Here is a 20,301-nt window from a genome sequence, read left to right on the forward strand (position 1 = left end):
AGTGGCGCACGCCACAACGTACGGCTACAGCGTGGTTTGGCTGTCTGTGTCCAATCCAGTCAGCGTTCAGCCTTGGCACAACCGTTGCTAGAGTGTAACGTACGCACCTACGATAGTACCGCGAGCACGCGCCAAAGTTTTTGGATTGAAAAATGAAACAAAAACAACTTATTTTTGAGTGGAAATGAGATAAAAAAAGTGTATTGTGCGTGTTTATCTACCCATATACGGTTGTGCAAAAGTTTTAAAGTGAAAACATCGTAGGTACGTTGATAAGTGAAGTGTGTGACAGTTAAGTTGGTGAAAAGTATTTGTTAACATTATACCTCAAGATGGGAGTGTAGAATTTATTGTAATTAAATTAATAAATATTAGAAAGTGTTCAAAACGACGAGATGGGGAGCAACCGGTTGCTTTCACCGTTTACTTTGGTGTTGATTTGTACAGGTAAGCGGAATAAGTTGCCTACTTACATTCTGATTTCTGAGTCACCTCACTCCGTCTCGCGCGCCGCACACCCTAGAATCAACAATTGGTTGTGTATGTTCGATAATGTCAAGTAAATAGTATACTGAAAAATTGATGAAACTATCGATTTAATAAACAATGGAATTAAGTTAGTAATAATATGTTCTGAGAGCACTGCGAACTGCCTTCTAAAGTTCAAACGCGCAACATAACTCAAATTTAAAAATATTTTTTTAGTCATAGACTAAAGTGCTTGCACCCTGGGAAACATTTTATTGTTTGATACACGAAGACTTGATGATACATATTTATCTATACTAATATTATAAAGCTGAAGAGTTTGTTTGTTTGTTTGAACGCGCTAATCTCAGGAACTACTGGTCCTATTTGAAAAATTCTTTCGGTGTTAGATAGACCATTTATCGAGGAAGGCTAGGCTATATATCATCACGCTAAGACCAACAGGAGCGGAGCAATGCGGGTGAAACCGCGGGGAACAGCTAGTTAAGTATAAAAAAAAGAAAATCAGTATCACAATTCACACCGCAGTAATTATTAAAGTAGATACCTAATTACCTATAATTGTATATTAATATTGTAATTAACGTTGAACAGTGGCTATTAATTAAGTACTTATAGATATTTAATTACTTTAGGATGACTTCAAAACTTTCTTGTAATACCTACCTACCTACCCTAGCAATTTCTTTACCTACCTAAGGTAGATAGGTTTAGGTATGTTGTAAAGAAAATGCAGCTTGTTGCAATGTGTTATTAATATGGGTAGGTTCCTAACTATAAATATACTCAAGTTTGTGTAAAGTAGGTAGGAGGTAGGTATATTCTTCTAGAGAATTCATTTGTTTTTTTCATTGGTTTTGCCTTTTAGGTATATACTGATTATACATTTCACTATTTCTACAACAATTTACTTAGGTATATGATATAGGTACCTACCTACCCACCTACCTAATCTTTTCGTTCATAAAATACCTACCTATGAAGATTTAAAAATGAAAATGTGTACCTAAACGTTAGGTTTAGCTAGGTAGTACATATTTGCATTTTTAGTTGTTAAAGTTAAACTTTTATTACATCGTCTCAAACTTTTTGGTCTGTGTAGCGCATGTCGCGTGACGTACGATAATTATCGTAAGTTTCACTTTTACCGTGGTTTCATAAAACCACACATTTTTTTTTGCCTTTTAACATATTTGCATTTTTGCACTCTATATTGTACATTCCAAAACTACCTAATTCTTCCTACTTTTTAAACAATAGTTCAACTAGGTAGGATCATAATATCTTAACAATGAATTTGCAACAATAGCAATAGTCTAAATACCTACCTAAATGAAAGTTGATAATCTATTAGTCACGTTCCAACAGTTTGACTTATTGTATTTAAGTCTAACTTGATTGCTTAAGGACGTATTTACAAATTGACGCGCATCAATTTTAGGTATTGAGTCTTACTACTACACGTGCACGGCTCACACACACATCGAAATGCGCGAAGCGGCGAAATTATGAGTAAACTGACACGACTTGATAATTGAGCTTATTTTTATTGCTATGTTTTTTTTAACTTTACTTTGATTTGTAAAGTTTGTAACGTTGAATGGTCACAAAAGTAGATACCATTTATCTAATTTCATTGGACAGTGATTGTTTGGTAAACAAGTACTTGCCGAAGTGTACTTCGAAGACTGGTACTGGAACTCATAGACGAGTGGAGCTAGGTGTGCCGAGTTTGGGCTCGTTTTGTTAGTAATGTTGAGACCTTACCTCCGGACTTGATGGAATGACCTGCAGGTGTACTTCGAAGACTGCTACTGGAACTAAAAGACGAGTAGAGCTAGGTGTGCCGAGTTTGGGCTCGTTTTATTAGTTATGTTGAGACCTTACCTCCGGACTTGATGGAATTACCTGCAGGTGTACTTCGAAGACTGCTACTGGAACTAAAAGATGGTTAGAGCTAGGTGTGCCGAGTTTGGGCTCATTTTGTTAGTTATGTTGAGACCTTACCTCCGGACTTGATGGAGTGACCTGCAGGTGCATTTACAAAATATGTTTTATTAATTAATGTAATAATATAGTGTCGACTTATAAAAATACTACAGGCTTGCCGGCAGCTTCGCCTGCATCATTTTTAAATTTAACCCAAATTCGGCGCCATTTTGAAATTCTTTGTTAATTGACCGATTTGGTTCAAAATCGATATCTGAGGATCCTTAGGATCACAAAACAGGAAACTGTTACAAAAATTTGAAAAAGTCAACGCCATTTTGAAATTTTCTGTTATTGTACCGATTTCGTTCAAAATCGATATCTGAGGCTCCCTGGGATCGCAAAACAGGAAACTGGTACCAAAATTTTAAAAAGTCAGCGCCATTTTGAAATTCTTTGTTATTGTACCGATTTCGTTCAAAATCGATATCTGAGGATCCTTAGGATCACAAAACAGGAAACTGTTACCAAAATTGAAAAAAAAGTCAACGCCATTTTGAAATTTTCTGTTATTGTACCGATTTCGTTCAAAATCGATATCTGAGGCTCCCTGGGATCGCAAAATAGGAAACTGGTACCAAAATTTTAAAAAGTCAGCGCCATTTTGAAATTGTACCGATTTCGTTCAAAATCGATATCTGAGGCTCCCTGGGATCGCAAAACAGGAAACTGGTACCAAAATTTTTAAAAGTCAGCGCCATTTTGAAATTCTTTGTTATTGTACCGATTTCGATCAAAATCGATATCTGAGGCTCCCTGGGATCGCAAAACAGGAAACTGGTACCAAAATTTTTAAAAGTCAGCGCCATTTTGAAATTCTTTGTTATTGTACCGATTTCGTTCAAAATCGATATCTGAGGCTCCCTGGGATCGCAAAACAGGAAACTGGTACCAAAATTTTAAAAAGTCAGCGCCATTTTGAATTTTTTTGTTATTGTAGCGATTTCGTTCCAAATCGATATCTGAGGATCCTTAGGATCACAAAACAGGAAACTGTTACCAAAATTGAAAAAAAGTCAACGCCATTTTGAAATTTTCTGTTATTGTACCGATTTCGTTCAAAATCGATATCTGAGGCTCCCTGGGATCGCAAAACAGGAAACTGGTACCAAAATTTTAAAAAGTCAGCGCCATTTTGAAATTCTTTGTTATTGTACCGATTTCGTTCAAAATCGATATCTGAGGATCCTTAGGATCACAAAACAGGAAACTGTTACCAAAATTGAAAAAAAGACAACGTCATTTTGAAATTTTCTGTTATTGTACCGATTTCGTTCAAAATCGATATCTGAGACTCCCTGGGATCACAAAATAGGAAAATGGTACCGAAATTTAAAAAATTCGGCGCCATTTTGAAATTCTTTGTTAATTGACATATTTCGTTCAAAATCGATACCTGAGGATCCTTAGGATCAAACTCAGCTCTGCTGGTTACGCTGGCAGAAAGATTCGACAGTTAACTGACATAGAAACTGCAAGAATTGTATATTTTGCTTCTTTACCAGCTGAATTTATTAAATTTTGGTACCAGTTTCCTATTTTGCGATCGTAGATCCTCAGATATCGATTTTGAAGGAAATCGGTACAACAAAGAATTTCAAAATGGCGCTGATTTTTTAAAATTTTGGTACCAGTTTCCGGTTTTGTGATCCTAGAGATCTTTAGATATCGATTTTGAACGAAATCAGTACAATAACAAAAAAATCAAAATGGCGTTGACTTTTTTAAATTTCGGTACCATTTTCCTGTTTTGTGATTCCAGGGAGCCTCAGATATCGATTTTGAACGAAATCGGTACAATAACAGAAAATTTCAAAATGGCGTTGACTTTTTTTCAATTTTGGTAACAGTTTCCTGTTTTGTGATCCTAAGGATCCTCAGATATCGATTTGGAACGAAATCTCTACAATAACAAAAAAATTCAAAATGGCGCTGACTTTTTAAAATTTTGGTACCGGTTTCCTGTTTTGCGATCCCAGGGAGTCTCAGATATCGGTTTTGAGCGAAATCGGTACAATAACAACGAATTTCAAAATGGCGCTGGCTTTTTAAATATTGGTACCAGTTACCTGTTTTGCGATCCTAGGGATCCTTAGATATTGATTTTGAATGAAGTCGGTACAATAACAAAGAATTTCAAAATGGCGCTGACTTTTAAAAATTTTGGTACCAGTTTCCTGTTTTGCGATCCCAGGGAGCCTCAGATATCGATTTTGAACGAAATCGGTACAATAACAGAAAATTTCAAAATGGCGTTGACTTTTTTTCAATTTTGGTAACAGTTTCCTGTTTTGTGATCCTAAGGATCCTCAGATATCGATTTTGAACGAAATCGGTACAATAACAAAGAATTTCAAAATGGCGCTGACTTTTTAAAAGTTTGGTACCAGTTTCCTGTTTTGCGATCCCAGGGAGCCTCAGATATCGATTTTGAACGAAACCGGTACAATAACAAAGAATTTCAAAATGGCGCTGACTTTTAAAAGTTTTGGTACCAGTTTCCTGTTTTGCGATCCCAGGGAGCCTCAGATATCGATTTTGAACGAAATCGGTACAATAACAAAGAATTTCAAAATGGCGCTGACTTTTTAAAATTTTGGTACCAATTTCCTGTTTTGCGATCCCAGGGAGCCTCAGATATCGATTTTGAACGAAATCGGTACAATAACAAAGAATTTCAAAATGGCGCTGACTTTTAAAAATTTTGGTACCAGTTTCCTGTTTTGCGATCCCAGGGAGCCTCAGATATCGATTTTGAACGAAATCGGTACAATAACAAAGAATTTCAAAATGGCGCTGACTTTTTAAAATTTTGGTACCAGTTTCCTGTTTTGCGATCCCAGGGAGCCTCAGATATCGATTTTGAACGAAATCGGTACAATAACAGAAAATTTCAAAATGGCGCCGAATTTGGGTTAAATTTAAAAATGATGCAGGCGAAGCTGCCGGCAAACCTGTAGTATTTTTATAAGTCGACACTATAAATGCACCTGCAGGTCACTCCATCAAGTCCGGAGGTAAGGTCTCAACATAACTAACAAAATGAGCCCAAACTCGGCACACCTAGCTCTAACCATCTTTTAGTTCCAGTAGCAGTCTTCGAAGTACACCTGCAGGTCATTCCATCAAGTCCGGAGGTAAGGTCTCAACATAACTAATAAAACGAGCCCAAACTCGGCACACCTAGCTCTACTCGTCTTTTAGTTCCAGTAGCAGTCTTCGAAGTACACCTGCAGGTCACTCCATCAAGTCCGGAGGTAAGGTCTCAACATAACTAACAAAACGAGCCCAAACTCGGCACACCTAGCTCTACTCGTCTATTAGTTCCAGTAGCAGTCTTCGAAGTACACATGCAGGTCACTCCATCAAGTCAGAAACTAAATATGAAATTTATAATCCCATAAGTATGAAAAACTATAAATAAAATCTTTCCCTGGTGTGCCTTGGTTGTCGGTGCAGAATGCGTCAATGATCAAGTTTATTAGGTCAAATATTTTGTATACGTACAGCGATCTTTTCGTAAACGAGGAGCTGCCTACAAGCGTCACAGCGTCTACTCACAAAGGCGTCCGAGCGCCGACTAAATTACTAAAATATTTCATTACAAATTTTTGTACAATAAATCAAGATAGTGTCAAATAAAATAACCCTTATTTCCATGCAATAAGTATCACGCGTTACAGTTAAATATGTGAAAAAATAAGATTTGATTTTAATTTTTTTCTCAGCCTATTTGTAACATTTTGATAGTTTTCTTTGCTACCTTTTTGAGTTGGACATGTCTGCTTACTTAAACTATTTTTTAATCAATAAATTTATTTTATTAAATACAAGAAAAATGTTCCTGTATTCAGCACGATATTGTCAATTTTGTGTGAAAGGGCAACGGAAAATATTTTTTATAATATTATAAACCAAAATTTTCGACTAAAAAATTGCTACCAGATTAAGGATTAATCTATCTATAGTAATTATTAGTTAAATTTGGTTTTGTATTATTATGTCGCAAAATGTACCGAAAAACTGCTTATTTTTGTCAGATTCGTAAACGCGTCCTTAATTAAAATGAAAATTAACTTTGTATTTGTTGAAACATTTTAAATTACGAAAAGACAAAACTTCCTGACTTTGAACGAAATTACTCAAACAAAAGTGCCTACTGATTACTGAACGTTTTCAAAACTCACCACATTGTAAAGAAACTTTGTTTGACTTAACCTCGCATTTAGCTCTTTCAGTTACTGAACCAAGTTGCCAATAATTTTGCAATGAAAAGCCTGTATCACGCGTAGGTAAACAAAAACAAAGGACTGTAAAACATGTCGACTACCCGCGTCGCCGTGGGACATCCAACCTAACATCAACTTGTAGCCGTTCATCGTCCAACCTTCTTTTAACATAAAATAAGACGAGATGCTTTTAAAGTACCTATTAAAGAAAGCTGTATAAATTGAAAAAGAGCACTGCTCTGCTACGCATGCATTTTTAAATATAAATATATTATTATTATCAACCTGCCTTCCGCCCGCGGCTTCGCCCGCGTTTTCAAAGAAAAACCCGCATAGTTCCCATTCCCGTGGGATTTCCGGGATAAAATCTATCCTATGTGTTAATCCCAGTTACCCTCTATATGTGTGCTAAATTTCATTGTAATCGGTTCAGTAGTATTTGCGTGAAAGAGTAATAAACACACGTATACACATCCATCCCCACAAACTTTCGCATTTATTATATTAGTAGGATAGTTTACATTAGAATAATGGTTCTATCATATAAAAGTCGAATTTCGCACGTTTGCCCCGTTTTCTCGAGATGTTTTGCTCAGTCCGTAAATAATCGCAAATTGTTGTTATTGCAGGCGATCCACTCGGACCGCAATTTTGCACCTATCTAGGTCTTGTACGTTAGGTGCCAGCTACCTAGATCCGTTAAATGTGATGACACAATTTTTTCGAACAAGTCTAGGTATGTGGTTCAAAACGTTGGGCTATTTAGAGACTAGAGTAGCTATTTTCGTAAGAGTTCGAAGTACCTACCTCCTATTGATGTATTTCATTGATGCAGAGTAGTTTTTTATTTCAGTAATTAATGGCTTAATTGTTGCTCTCTCTCGATAAAAATTTTCATCGTTTTTTTACTTATAGATAGGTACTGAAGCGTAACAATTGTGTGAGGGATCGCTCCAGCCGAGGGATTTCGCGCGAAAAAGCAAAGCAAAAGCTATCCAATAAATCGCCGGCTATAAAATATATTTTTAATAACGTCATTTCTGTAATATTACGGAATTTTCTACATTGTCTTTTTTATTATTCAGTGTTAAAATAAAGATTTTTATAATTAACACAGCAGGCCCGAAGGTTTCTATTTGTCAAGTTTATTTTTGCATTCGAAAATGCAATCACAGCAGCTCGAAACGAAATATTCATTCGCAGAGCTGCTGTCGACAGAGGATTGAAATAAAATTCATCTTTGAAGGCCTTGTATGCATTATGTAATACTAGCTTTCCGCCCGCGGCTCCGCTTGCGTGCACTTCGTGTATCGTGTGGCAGTTGCTTTCGTAATCAAATTCCACCCTCTATTTCATCCCTTCTAAGTTTTGTTTAGTGATAAAAAACAGACAATGTCCTTTGCAAGGTGAGACCTATTTATCCTTGTTTTTCGTCAGTCTAAGTTATAATGTAAACCCAAAATGCACATCACTTTCTTAAATAATGTGTAAGTATATTCTGTAATCCAAATCGGCTATTAGCAATAACTAATCCTGCTTTTTGGTTTCAAAATCTTTAAACATTTTAGAAAGCACAGCTGAATTTTATTTTAATCAGATTGTAATCAATATTTTTTTTGCCGTGTCCTTGCTCAGATATGGTTAAAAATATATTTTTGCAAGATGAGGATTGTAGGCTGTTTTCTTGTTACGGAAATAAAAAAAACTTAGGTACCTATGCATATAATATGTTTTATTCAATACCTTCAATACAAACAATAATAAAATACAGTAATGACTATATTCATATAACTAAAATTAATTAGCACATTTAACGCCGTCTTTTTTTAACTATAAAATAACTATTATTTAAAGGTATAAAATAAATAAGTTAATAACAAGATTATTACTTAAATATTTTATATACGTATATAAAGTTTCCGTTACTGTGCCGTTACTCAAGAAAAAACACTCTGAATCATTTAAACTTTCAAAACTTTACGTCAAATTTATGACAAAGCGTCTACTTAGAACTTACTTAGAACGATTGGAGCAGGATTTGACATTTCCCAGAAGAAACTATTTCGACAGATTTTATAATAACTAATAATAAATCTATACATATAGTCCGGTCTATTTACACATTCAAGTTTACATAAATTCCCATAAAGCTGAATATTGGCATAGTTGTTCAAAACATCATTATAAAGAAAATCTCAAAAGTCCTCATCGTTCCGAGGTGTGCTAAAAATTTGGCACGGGGTCAAAGGTCAAAAAAATGAGTTTTTTGCGATTTTTAGCGAAACGGTGAGTTTTTTCGCAAAATTACCCCAGTACAAAATTGTAGATCACAAAATTCTCTACAAAAAATATATCAATAATTTTTTTCCTAAAAGCCACCATTTTGGAGATATAACGTTCCGAAAAGTTGGATCAGTCGTAATCCCTCTATTATGCACACGTTTCCACGCCACCTATGAGGTAGTGTACAAAGCGCGTTTTTTTTAACGTGGTTTCCCCAGTAGGCCTATTCCACGGGTCTGCTGAGATTTTATATGTTTTAAAACTATTGCAAAATAATATTATATAATATTATAGTGGGCAAAAACAACGGCGGTGTAATTAAATAAAATACTTAAAATAAAAAGTTAGTCGTCTGATTCATATAACTGTCCAAGATTTCTGTTTCTTCTTCTTCTTGATCTTCTTCTCCTTCTTCTTCCTGTTCATCCTCTTGTTCTTCTTCTTCTTCTTGTTCTATTTCACACGTAAACTGCCCCAATAGCGATTCCTGATCGGTATCAAACGAATCTTCAAGAGTTGGTGACTCAACATTCGAGCATGATCGGCCTTGACAGTGTGTATACGACGTGACACGTGACGTGACATATACGACGGTGATACTAATAATTTATTATTTATTAGTATATATATATTTCTATATATTGAATATTAGTGATAAAACTGATTTGAATAAACTGTTTTGAGTGCATTTATAGATTTGAGGTTAATTGTCGGTATATATAATTTATTTACATCGTGAATTAAAAATTATTACATTATCTAAAAAATATTTTTTTTTTGCTATCTGTACCCGAGACATGGGCGGGTGACTTCACAGTTGAAAAGGGTCTAGTTGGCTTGGTCACGTAGTATTTCATATATTGGGCATGCCAACATAAAGCAGGTATACGACCCTAGCCACGCGGACAATAGAATAAAAGACAGATGTTATCCCAAGGTTATACTGACGTACAAATTTAGGAACGGGGTTTCATTATACCTGAGATTCTCGTAGTTTAACTTATATTTTACATAAGCAAGTTACAATAAATAATAGCGAACTTATTTTAGTTCTATTACACCTTTAGTGACTTTCATATGTGGCGTACGTGTGCAAAATAGAGGGATTACGACTGATCCAACTTTTCGGAACGTTATATCTCCAAAATGGTGGCTTTTAGGAAAAAAATTATTGATATATTTTTTGTAGAGAATTTTGTGATCTACAATTTTGTACTGGGGTAATTTTGCGAAAAAACTCACCGTTTCGCTAAAAATCGCAAAAAACTCATTTTTTTGACCTTTGACCCCGTGCCAAATTTTTAGCACACCTCGGAACGATGAGGACTTTTGAGATTTTCTTTATAATGATGTTTTGAACAACTATGCCAATATTCAGCTTTATGGGAATTTATGTAACCTTCCTCCTGATTTTAGGCTTAAATAGACCGGACTAATAGGTATATTTCTCGGACTCGCCCACGCAACTGCCGAGAGGCTAAGCCCAATCAACACATTTTACAGGCATATATGTATAACAGTATAATGACAATAGTTACTCATATTTTAAAATAAAACAGAGCTCTAGGTGAACACAAGTTAAAGTGGGTATCATATTTTAAGCGATTGATCGAAGATTTATGGAAATCCAATTTTTTCGGACATTATTTGAACCCCATCGCGATAAAAATAATAAATACAAATTGAATATTCATTGCTATCATGATGTCTAGTTGATACCTAACTAATAATATAATAACGACTCGATGTTTTTAGAAAATGAAAGAGCGCAGGTAAAAAATATTTTATGTTCTTCTCATAAAATATTTTTAACCTGCGCTCTTTTATTCTGCCTCCTCTAATTAATTTCATAAAATTTAATTCTACTCTACGTTTATTATAGTAAAAAATCGCTTAATTACAGTTTATGTTTTAAACTGGAATTTCAAAACACAGCTTCACTCCATTGAGATAATATTAATATGGAGACGATACCGCCTACATCACTTATGTTCCACTCAACATACGTCATGTGGCGTAACTGCACTCAGTCGCTTGCTCGCTCATTGGCGCGAACGTCACGCTCATTTTTTATTTGTTTTAAAGTGAAACGCATCAAATATGCCTACGTGTGTGTTACGATATTGCACAAATAATACAAAGAATACGGAAAAGTGCAAAGTAATAACTTTTCATCAGTAAGTAACTAGATAATAATTTTTAAAACTTAGTTAGAGCAAAATTTTTGGCGGGCGACATTTTGTCATAGATTAAAAATTTAAGATATGACATTGGGCATGAAATAAGTGTTGTTAGTTATATTTGCTGGCGTATATTTTTATAGTATAAAATAATAATTTTACATATTTAGAAAAGCATAGACTGGTTGTTAATTGAAAAAAGGTGAAATCATGAAATATGAAAATCAATTACTCAATCACCAATTTTTTTTGTTAATTGATTTTAATCAAGTTTTTAATTGATATTGTATAAGCTACTGACTTGAACGTGTAATTGAATTATTATTTATTTATCTGCACTAATATTATAAAGAGGAAAACTTTGTTTGTTTGTTTGATTGTAATTAATAGGCTCATAAACTACTGGACCGATTTTGATGAAAAGAGAATGCCCATTTTTGGTACTGGTTTTTCTCATGCATCAAGACAACAATACTATTAAAAAAAATCTCGGCAATTTAGAGGCCTTCTTACCATCGGAAAATATATTTTTAACAGGGAATGTTTTGTAAAATCTAATATGACATGTAATTGTTTAGATCCGTTATTATAGATTTAGTGTCCATTACCGGTTACCACGGTAACCAAGCGGTAACTTATTACATTTACTATGGTAAATAGCTAAATGTATTAATATCGATTATTGTTTTCATTGAATTACAAAAAAAATCAATTAACATAAAATCACTCTTTAAGGTATTGTTTATACACTGTAGGTTGTTTTAACAAAGATAGTGAAGTAAAATAATATAAATATGTATATATAAAAAAAATATTATTATGACATAGCTTTGTAGGTAACCAGTTATTTCTTATTTGTTTCTTTCTTCGAATATGTAGTGAAAAAATGATTCAAACAACAACAGCAACAACAACATGTAAACCGAATAAAAACTCAATTGGCATTTTTTAAGTATATATTTAGGTTTTCTTGAAATCCGTCCCGGAAGATTTCTGGTGCCTACCTACACTAGCCGATGAACAGATAGACTTTGTCTGAAAGCATAAGCTCTACGCATAGATTAAATATGTTAATCGAAAAATAACCTTTGGACGATAAAATGTTACCTAAATCACACATAAACCTAACTAAATCGGGGTTATTTAAGTTTTGAGGTTATTTCACATTTTTCTCAATATCTTGAAAACCCCTGTTTTTATCACAAAAAAATCAATTGGTAAAAATCTTTTGAATATCGAAGAACCCTCCAAAACCACTCTGGCATTGACGCAACACTGTACTGTGGTCCATACTTTCATGGGCATTCTCCTTTGGCACAGACAATCTTAAGACCCTGAGAAAGAACATAGGCTACTTTTTATTGCGAAATATGTGCCACGGGCGAAGCCGGGGCGGACCGCTAGTTCAGAGATAAGTAATTAATATTTTTTCTATTCAAGGTTTCCATGTCTGGGCCGTGAAGAAAGGGAAATTTTTTTTTTTTCTAAAAAAAGGCTCAATTTGTAAGGAATAAAACTTCCCATAGCCCTGACTGAACCTAAAACACGAAAAAAATTAAATTATTCCATATGACGTCACTATTTACATCATCCTATATTATATGCCAGATATTGTTAGCCCCGCGTAGTAAAGTCAGTTTATACCTAAAATAAATATAAATAATAAGTACAAAGACATCGCATAATCTATGACTGTCTAGCCGTCATTCGCGCGCCCCGCGCCGCCTCGCTTGGCGCACAGATTTTGTTCGTGGTGTCTGCTCCATATTAATATTATCTCAATGCTTCACTCAAATATTATATGTAGGTACCTTCGTATTCTTCATATCAAAAATATAATTTAGAAGCACTTCAGGCTTCGCGAAGCCGAACCTTTGGGTACCTACGTCGGTAAAAAAGCTAATTAAATAAAAACAACCCATTTAAAACTGTTAATAGAAATTTAACAGGGATTTTGTTGGTCAGTAGAGAGGAAACAGTAAAAATTTAAGCGTTGATTAAACTGCATAATTTAATACCTACTTAAACAGGGTTGTATCGCACTGAATTTCTGATGATTTGTTGCTTGTGTACGAAATATTCAGAATACATTTTTTAAGCTATTACATAGCTTCTATCGCGGGCCTTGAGCGCGGGGACCGAATCCAGAAATTGCGTAACGAAAAACTTCACGCTCCCCACTCAGACAGGCACGGAGGTGTTGGCTTGGTGATGGCTTGAAGGCATGCTATGCAATAGCTTTACCGCGGCAGTCCCCGAGTGCCACACGTCGTTTTTTATATTACATAAACAATCTCGAATTGTTGTTTATAATATGTATTTGTATTTATGCCATAAAACCTAAAGATTAATCAGAAATCACAAAAAAATGTGAGAATAATTAGCTGACGTGCAACCCTAATAATCCAGTCATCTTTTATTTCAGAATTTTTATGAAAGCTACCGAGAAAAATGAATTAAAACCGCAGTTTTACATTTCAATCTGCTCCATTGTTTTCATTTGTAACACTTGATAGCAGTTTCATAGTCATGTCACACCCTGCACAAATTTTACATAAATTTAGAGAGATCTTTACAAATATTGTTAGTTATTTATTATTTATTTATTTATATATATTTTGCCTATTTACTTAGAAATAAAATAAGTGATAATGCACAAGTTTCTGGTTCTCTGTTATAGTATTGTTTTTACTAAGCTGATCAAAATAATATTAGACTTAGTTTATTTGGGGTGTCTTATTTTTAGACACATAGTTAGCTTCTTTAAAATTAGCAAAGCATCACACTTCGTTTTAATATAGATCCCGAACCTATTAATACTTGTTTAGTGGCCGATTATTGATTAATCTTTATTACCTATATTATTTTTATCAGTAGATTCCTTCCTACGTAGCATTTACTACTTCCTTAAAAATAGTAATTTTAAAACTTAACTTTCTTTAAAGAATCTATCAAGCTTTAAAGGTAGTTTCACATAGGTATTAAAACTTGTATAGTACTGTGGTGGTACTAACCTTGCGAGTTCTCTTTAATTTAATTAATGATTTAATTAAAACAGTTCAGATGGTGAGAAAAAGATAACTATACATAATATATATGAATACAGATCTAAAAATACTTTAGGTTTTTAATTTTCTAACTTACTTAAAAATAATTGGAATTTAATACCATTCTAATATCCGTACTTCGTGAGTCGTCATCTTGGGGTAATCCGTAATCGTATTACCGTTACAATTAAGAAATTCAAATCCCCATGGGTCTTGGATGTTCGACCAATTTCATCTAAAATATAATCGACAATTTTATCAGTAGAACTATTTTCATAATATCGGGTCATTTTGTTATTTTATCACATTACAATACAAGCTAGGTCACCTTTAGCAAACAGCTTAGTACCTAAGAAAATTTCGTGACTACAAATAAATTAATTTGCGCCAGCGCTAGGTTGAAATCAGTAAACTATTACAGCATTGTGTGCTGTATAATGACTGTGTACATGTTTGCAATCACAACAGGCTGGTAGAATTGCGATTACACTACATCGGCAGCCGGCAATAGGGAATATCACGCGTGTGATGATGTGCTCGAGGTCTATTGGAAATTGGAATGTGCTGTATATTGTTTATTTTATTTTTGAAGTGAAACTTCTTTATCGTAGTTGAAAAAAAAATTGTGTAACATTTTTTCGTTACGCGTGACATTATTCCGTTACGCGCCATCTTTTTCTTATCCCTAACACGCGTGATTCGACGTATTTCTGTAAAGTTGCATATATTATAGTAAATTATTTTTTGAAAAATAAGGTCATAAAGAAGTTTCACTTCTTACGTGTGTACACTAGTACACGCACACATTTTTAATTAGTCCTTCAAAAGCTGCCAGTTTTATTAGACGCTCTGCGATATAGACCCATCACCCAGCATATGCACTTGACTGGGGAATTCGAAGTTTATGAAAAATATTTATGAATTTGAAATCCCATTGTAGTTCCCAATTCTTTCATGATGCTTGAATGCACGGGCAAATACACGCATTCTAAAATCATACATTTCTTTTTATTATTTGAGTAACATATTAGTTTTTCTGTGCTTAGTAAAAAATAATTAATGATAGGATGCAATTATGTAACCTTTTGAGAAATTCAATACCTAGCCTATTCTACTTCTCTACTCTATTAAGCATTGTTGGATGTTAGATGTTGGATAGCTCTTTTAATCATGTTAAAGTTTGTACATTCAAAAGTTTATACTTTATACAACACAGCTACCGTGCGATGAGACTTTTCAAATGCACTAGGTATGTTGTAAAAATTTACACTTTAAACTATATACCTATGTGTAAAATTAAAATTAATGATAATAATCTATATTTAGGTATACCATGTATTAAACTGGCTTGATACTTAAAAAAATATTTTAATTTATTGTAAAATATGTTTAATCGCTTGGGTGTAATATAATAGAATTAAACATTCAAATTCGCTGGACTTTTATGCCGACAAAAATGCAGCAGTGGGAAAAGACTCGCGAATTCACAAACTAAATTTACATATTAAAATAAAAATGAAACTCCCAATTTAAGAACTGGCAATTTTTTGCGGCGACCTTGTTGAGCTCACAGATTATCCAGCAATTTACTAAGAGGGGGTAATTTTTTGTGGTGACCTGTTTTCAGCTCACCAAACATTCAGTCAATTATTGTGCCATTATTTCGCAAAAGTATGTACTTCAGGCATGCATTTTCAGTTTAATCTTTCCATTTTTATAAATGCTTTTTTTAATTTTATTAGAATATTAGGTATATTTCAAATTAATAAATTAAAAACGTATCCCCAATTTACCGAAAAATATCAATTTAAATTTAAATGTGTAGTATTCACCGTTACAAAGCGAGCTTTTTCCAAACTTTTATTAGATGAGATAGCCTAAGAAATTAAGCGCACGAAATGGTGTTGAAAGAGGGAAATCGTGTTTGACAAAACCGGTTTTGATGCAGGTGCGAGCCGCGGCCATCTCAACCGCACAATTTTTTCTATACGGTCTGTTTTGTGCTCCAGAGGGCTGCATTATAGTTTTATTATTTTCTTTATATGGTACAGATAGTTTACTATCATGTAGTGTACGACTGTAACACATATTTATACCTATGTGCATAGTAGATTTGAGGCTAAAATTGTCATATGAATAACTCCAATTGAAAAACCCAAAAACCTGATAGGTAATTGTAATTTTTTTGTATTAGTACTTTTTAATCCGCTTTTCAATGCTTTAATTTTCTTATCTAACTTGAAAGTCTTGGTAGATTTAAAAAAATGTGTGCGTGTACTAGTGTACACACGTAAGAAGTGAATCTTCTTTATGACCTTATTTTTCAAAAAATAATTTACTATATGCAAATTTACAGAAATACGTCGAATCACGCGTGGTAGGGATAAGAAAAAATTGGCGCGTAACGGAAAAATGTCACGCGTAACGAAAAAAATAAAAAATGTTAGTTACACCAAATTTTTTGCCAACCCCGATAAAGAAGTTTCACTTCAAAAAAAAAATATATATTATGTTGAAAAAACAACAATCTTCTAACCAATTTTTATTTATTTTGATATGTAGATCCAATCATCCAATCACTACATTCTATACGTAGGTATAACAAGTGCTGATTGCAAACCCAACCTGCAAAAGGCAGTGTTGTTTTTTAACATAAAATGTAACCATACAGTACTGTATTATGAATTTATGAGCTGTATGTTTGATACTGTGAGATGTTCATTTCAAAGGTTGAAATAGTGATAAAAATAATAAATGAAATGAGAAAACTTTGTTAATAAAATATGTTTATAGAACTCTCCTGCTTTTAATTATGTGCTCGGGAATATGCTTTATGTAAATGACATAATATATTCAACGTTAATTTAATTTTATAACCTGTCAAGAAGACCAAATTAATAAACTGGAAAATTATTTTAATTCAATAATTATTTCTTAATGTTCATTTGTTTGTTAAGTGACGAACGTTGCCACTTTTATTAACTACCAAAAGTTGAATGTAATATTGAAGCAAATACAGCCTAGAAACCAAGGCCTTACAACTACTTTTAGAGAAAAAAAAATCATTGGCAGAATAGTGAATACTGATTGGAAACCACTTTACCTCCCCTTTTGTCGTATAGCACTCTTATCTAGTTCTTCCTATCAATTAAATGTTGTGATGAACCATTTCAATAGAGCAACCTTCGCTGCAAATATCTAATGACGACGAGATCAATTGTTCATGTGATTCAGATTTTCTTTTATACAATCGAAATGGTTCACTGTATTCAGTATGTAACTGTATACTTGTAAAGTGTGAATCGCGTGTCTGAATAATTAGCTTGGTTAAAAAAATATACTTTTCTAGTGTTTATTTGATACTTTAATGTAGGTTAGGTGTACAAAACTCAACTTATTTACCTTACCCTAAATACCTACACGGTATTGTGTTATATTTTTTCAATTGATAGATATTTTTAACTCAAACTTTATAACATGTAATAAAATTTCTGAAGTCGCTAGTCTGCCTGCAGAGTGCAGATAACTAATACTATTGTATTGTGATTGTATTAGATATAATACTTTTTATTCTTGTCATGTACACGTTCTTAACAATAATTTATATTGTTAGAACGCATAAAGCGTCACCCGCGATGGGGTAAACGCACTCGAAGACGTTAAGCAGAGCCAAGACAATGGGCGGACGGTTGCACGCCACAATTTAGTTAATACAATACGCGTTTGTTCTCACCTTTTCGTTCCCACTATCGCATTCGCACAACATTTTCTCATTACTCACTTTTTGTAATGCTCTAGCGGTCGCGATGAGCTCCATTGCGTTCCATATTCCTGTCCTGAAAATCAGACTACCAATTAGCATTCACCTACGAGCTCTACGTGAAAAACTATGTTTATTACTGTTTAACCGGCACTATTGGCTTTTGTTGTTCGACTGCTAGTTTTATATGTGCGGCTTACAGAGAATTTATGTAATGTACTAATTAATTGGATGTTTTACAATATAATAGATATTTGCTACAAATTAAAAATACTTTGAATATTTTTAACTTAGGATACTAAATTACATTCATGGTTGTAGGCTAAAGCTTTTTACAGAATAACTTCAAAATGTTTTAGTAGAAACAAGCGAATACATATTGTGTAATGTAATCATGATTTAAAGAAAACATTTATTACCATATATTGGAAAATAGTATAACCGTAGTTCGTAACATCGCTATTCGAGGTGTGTTTGATAAATTAAAAGTATGAGATGAGGGTCAGGTGAAGGGCCACTATGATAAAATTTACATATTTCTTAACGATTTCAAAAATTTTTTATATGAATATTTGATAGGGACGGTTCTTAAAACCATGTCACAGTTTCAAGTCATAATAACAGACACATAACATAAGTTAGTTGAATTGCAGGCGAACGTTGCAGATATTTTAACTAAACTTTAATATTTCAGAATGTTATGTAGGATACCTATTTTTTTTAAACCGTTTCAAAATTCCAATCATACACCTCCCCGTCCTTTGTATAAATTTATTGCTGCATTCAAGTGTTCAGGGAGTCGTTATATTTTTACATTATAACAGTATGCTAACATTAAATAATAAAATAAATAATATTATTGAAATTGACTGGAGGAATTGTGGTAGGTACCGCTCTCCCTCCACTTGTCGCAGGTAATGTAAAAGGCGTCAATGCGAAATGTTCAACTCTCTAAATTGAGAGAAATGTTCTCATACAGACATGTTTTTGTATTTTATTAACCGACTTCAAAAAAAAGGAGGAGGTTATCAATTCGGCCGGTATATTTTTTTTTTTATGTATGTACACCGATTACTCCGAGGTTTCTGAACCGATTTACGTGATTCTTTTTTTCTTCGATGCGGGATGGTGTCGAATTGGTCCCATAAAAATTTTATTCGGATAGGCCCAGTAGTTTTTATTTTATGAGCATTTTTGTCTGTAGGTATTTGTAAATTTTGCAAGTGCAAGTTTGAAGTCGGTTGTTTTTAACGCAGTTATCACTTGTAATTTATACAATGCGTAAGTTAGAACTATAGTTGCTTTTTTTTCGTCATATCGTTACGAGTAGATAAAACTGCAAAGTCCTGTTTGTAAGAGGCTTTCTATTTAATATCACACTATGAAGTGTACTTATTAATTATTATTCATCGAAAATATTTGTTTTGTATTCTATATCATAATTTGGAATTATTTTAAGTTAAAACTGGGCCGATATTTTGTCGTTTTTATGTCGAGATGAGTTTTTAAGTCCTATGGATTAAATGAAACTGCACTCGTCGGGAAATCGTGTAAAATCCCCTTCTAAATTTTATATAAGTCCTTAACTTTATTTATATTTCATTTTCTCTTTAATTTGTTGAGTATTTATTCTATAACACCAGATACTTGTCGGCTAAAATTGAATAGTGCGCTTATAATTTTACGCGATGTTTTGTTCTATTTCGACGCATATTTTTTTAAATTAAATGCCTCCGCAATGTTGGATTTTCATGATAAAAAGGCACTAATGAAAAGTAAAATTCAACAAGCAGGCTGCGTCGAAAAGCTACAAGCGTAATGGATGTTTAATTTGCCTCCTTTATGTTAGTTGCAAGTGTGCCACTCACAGAATTTGCAATTATTTTTTGTTTGGCCCATTAATTCGTCTAGTGGAATGCTGGTGGACTAAAATTTCAATCGAATAACAATATAATTATTCACAGTCGTGCAGCTGTCGACCGAGAGCCATATAAAAACCTACAGAAATAGACTCGTGTCCTTAAGTCGTGAAGTATCTGATAAGTTAAGGATTTTTTGCTTGTTTTTTAATGAGGAACTCTCGACATGTGCGTGGACTGGCATCGCAACATGTGGTATCCTCAGCGCTTGCTGTCGCGAACATCCGGGGCCGCTACTATTTCAGTGCCTTAACTCATTCAAATGAATTGATTTTCAGCCTGGTTACAACACTATCGTGTTCCTTTAAACACCCAAGTTACCATGTAAGAGAGCTCATAAAAAGTATGTAATTGTTATAGAAACGACCAAGAAAGAGCATGACAAGTAAGATACTATTAGAGTAT

The 20,301-nt window shown here is 33.6% G+C and overlaps 1 protein-coding gene across 1 annotated transcript in view; it reads left to right on the forward strand.

Moving 5' to 3' along the window:
- Positions 1–70: 70 nt before the first annotated feature.
- Positions 71–20,301, forward strand: part of LOC123693866 (Down syndrome cell adhesion molecule homolog) — a 59,719-nt gene continuing 39,488 nt past the window's right edge. Inside the window, exon 1 of the mRNA XM_045639125.1 lies at positions 71–447. Coding sequence (XP_045495081.1) covers positions 396–447 — 52 coding nt within the window. The 5' untranslated portion in view covers positions 71–395. The remainder of the gene's footprint in view (positions 448–20,301) is intronic.

The sequence above is a fragment of the Colias croceus genome, chromosome 8 (genome assembly GCF_905220415.1).
Source record: "Colias croceus chromosome 8, ilColCroc2.1".
In the NCBI taxonomy this organism is placed as follows: domain Eukaryota; kingdom Metazoa; phylum Arthropoda; class Insecta; order Lepidoptera; family Pieridae; genus Colias; species Colias croceus.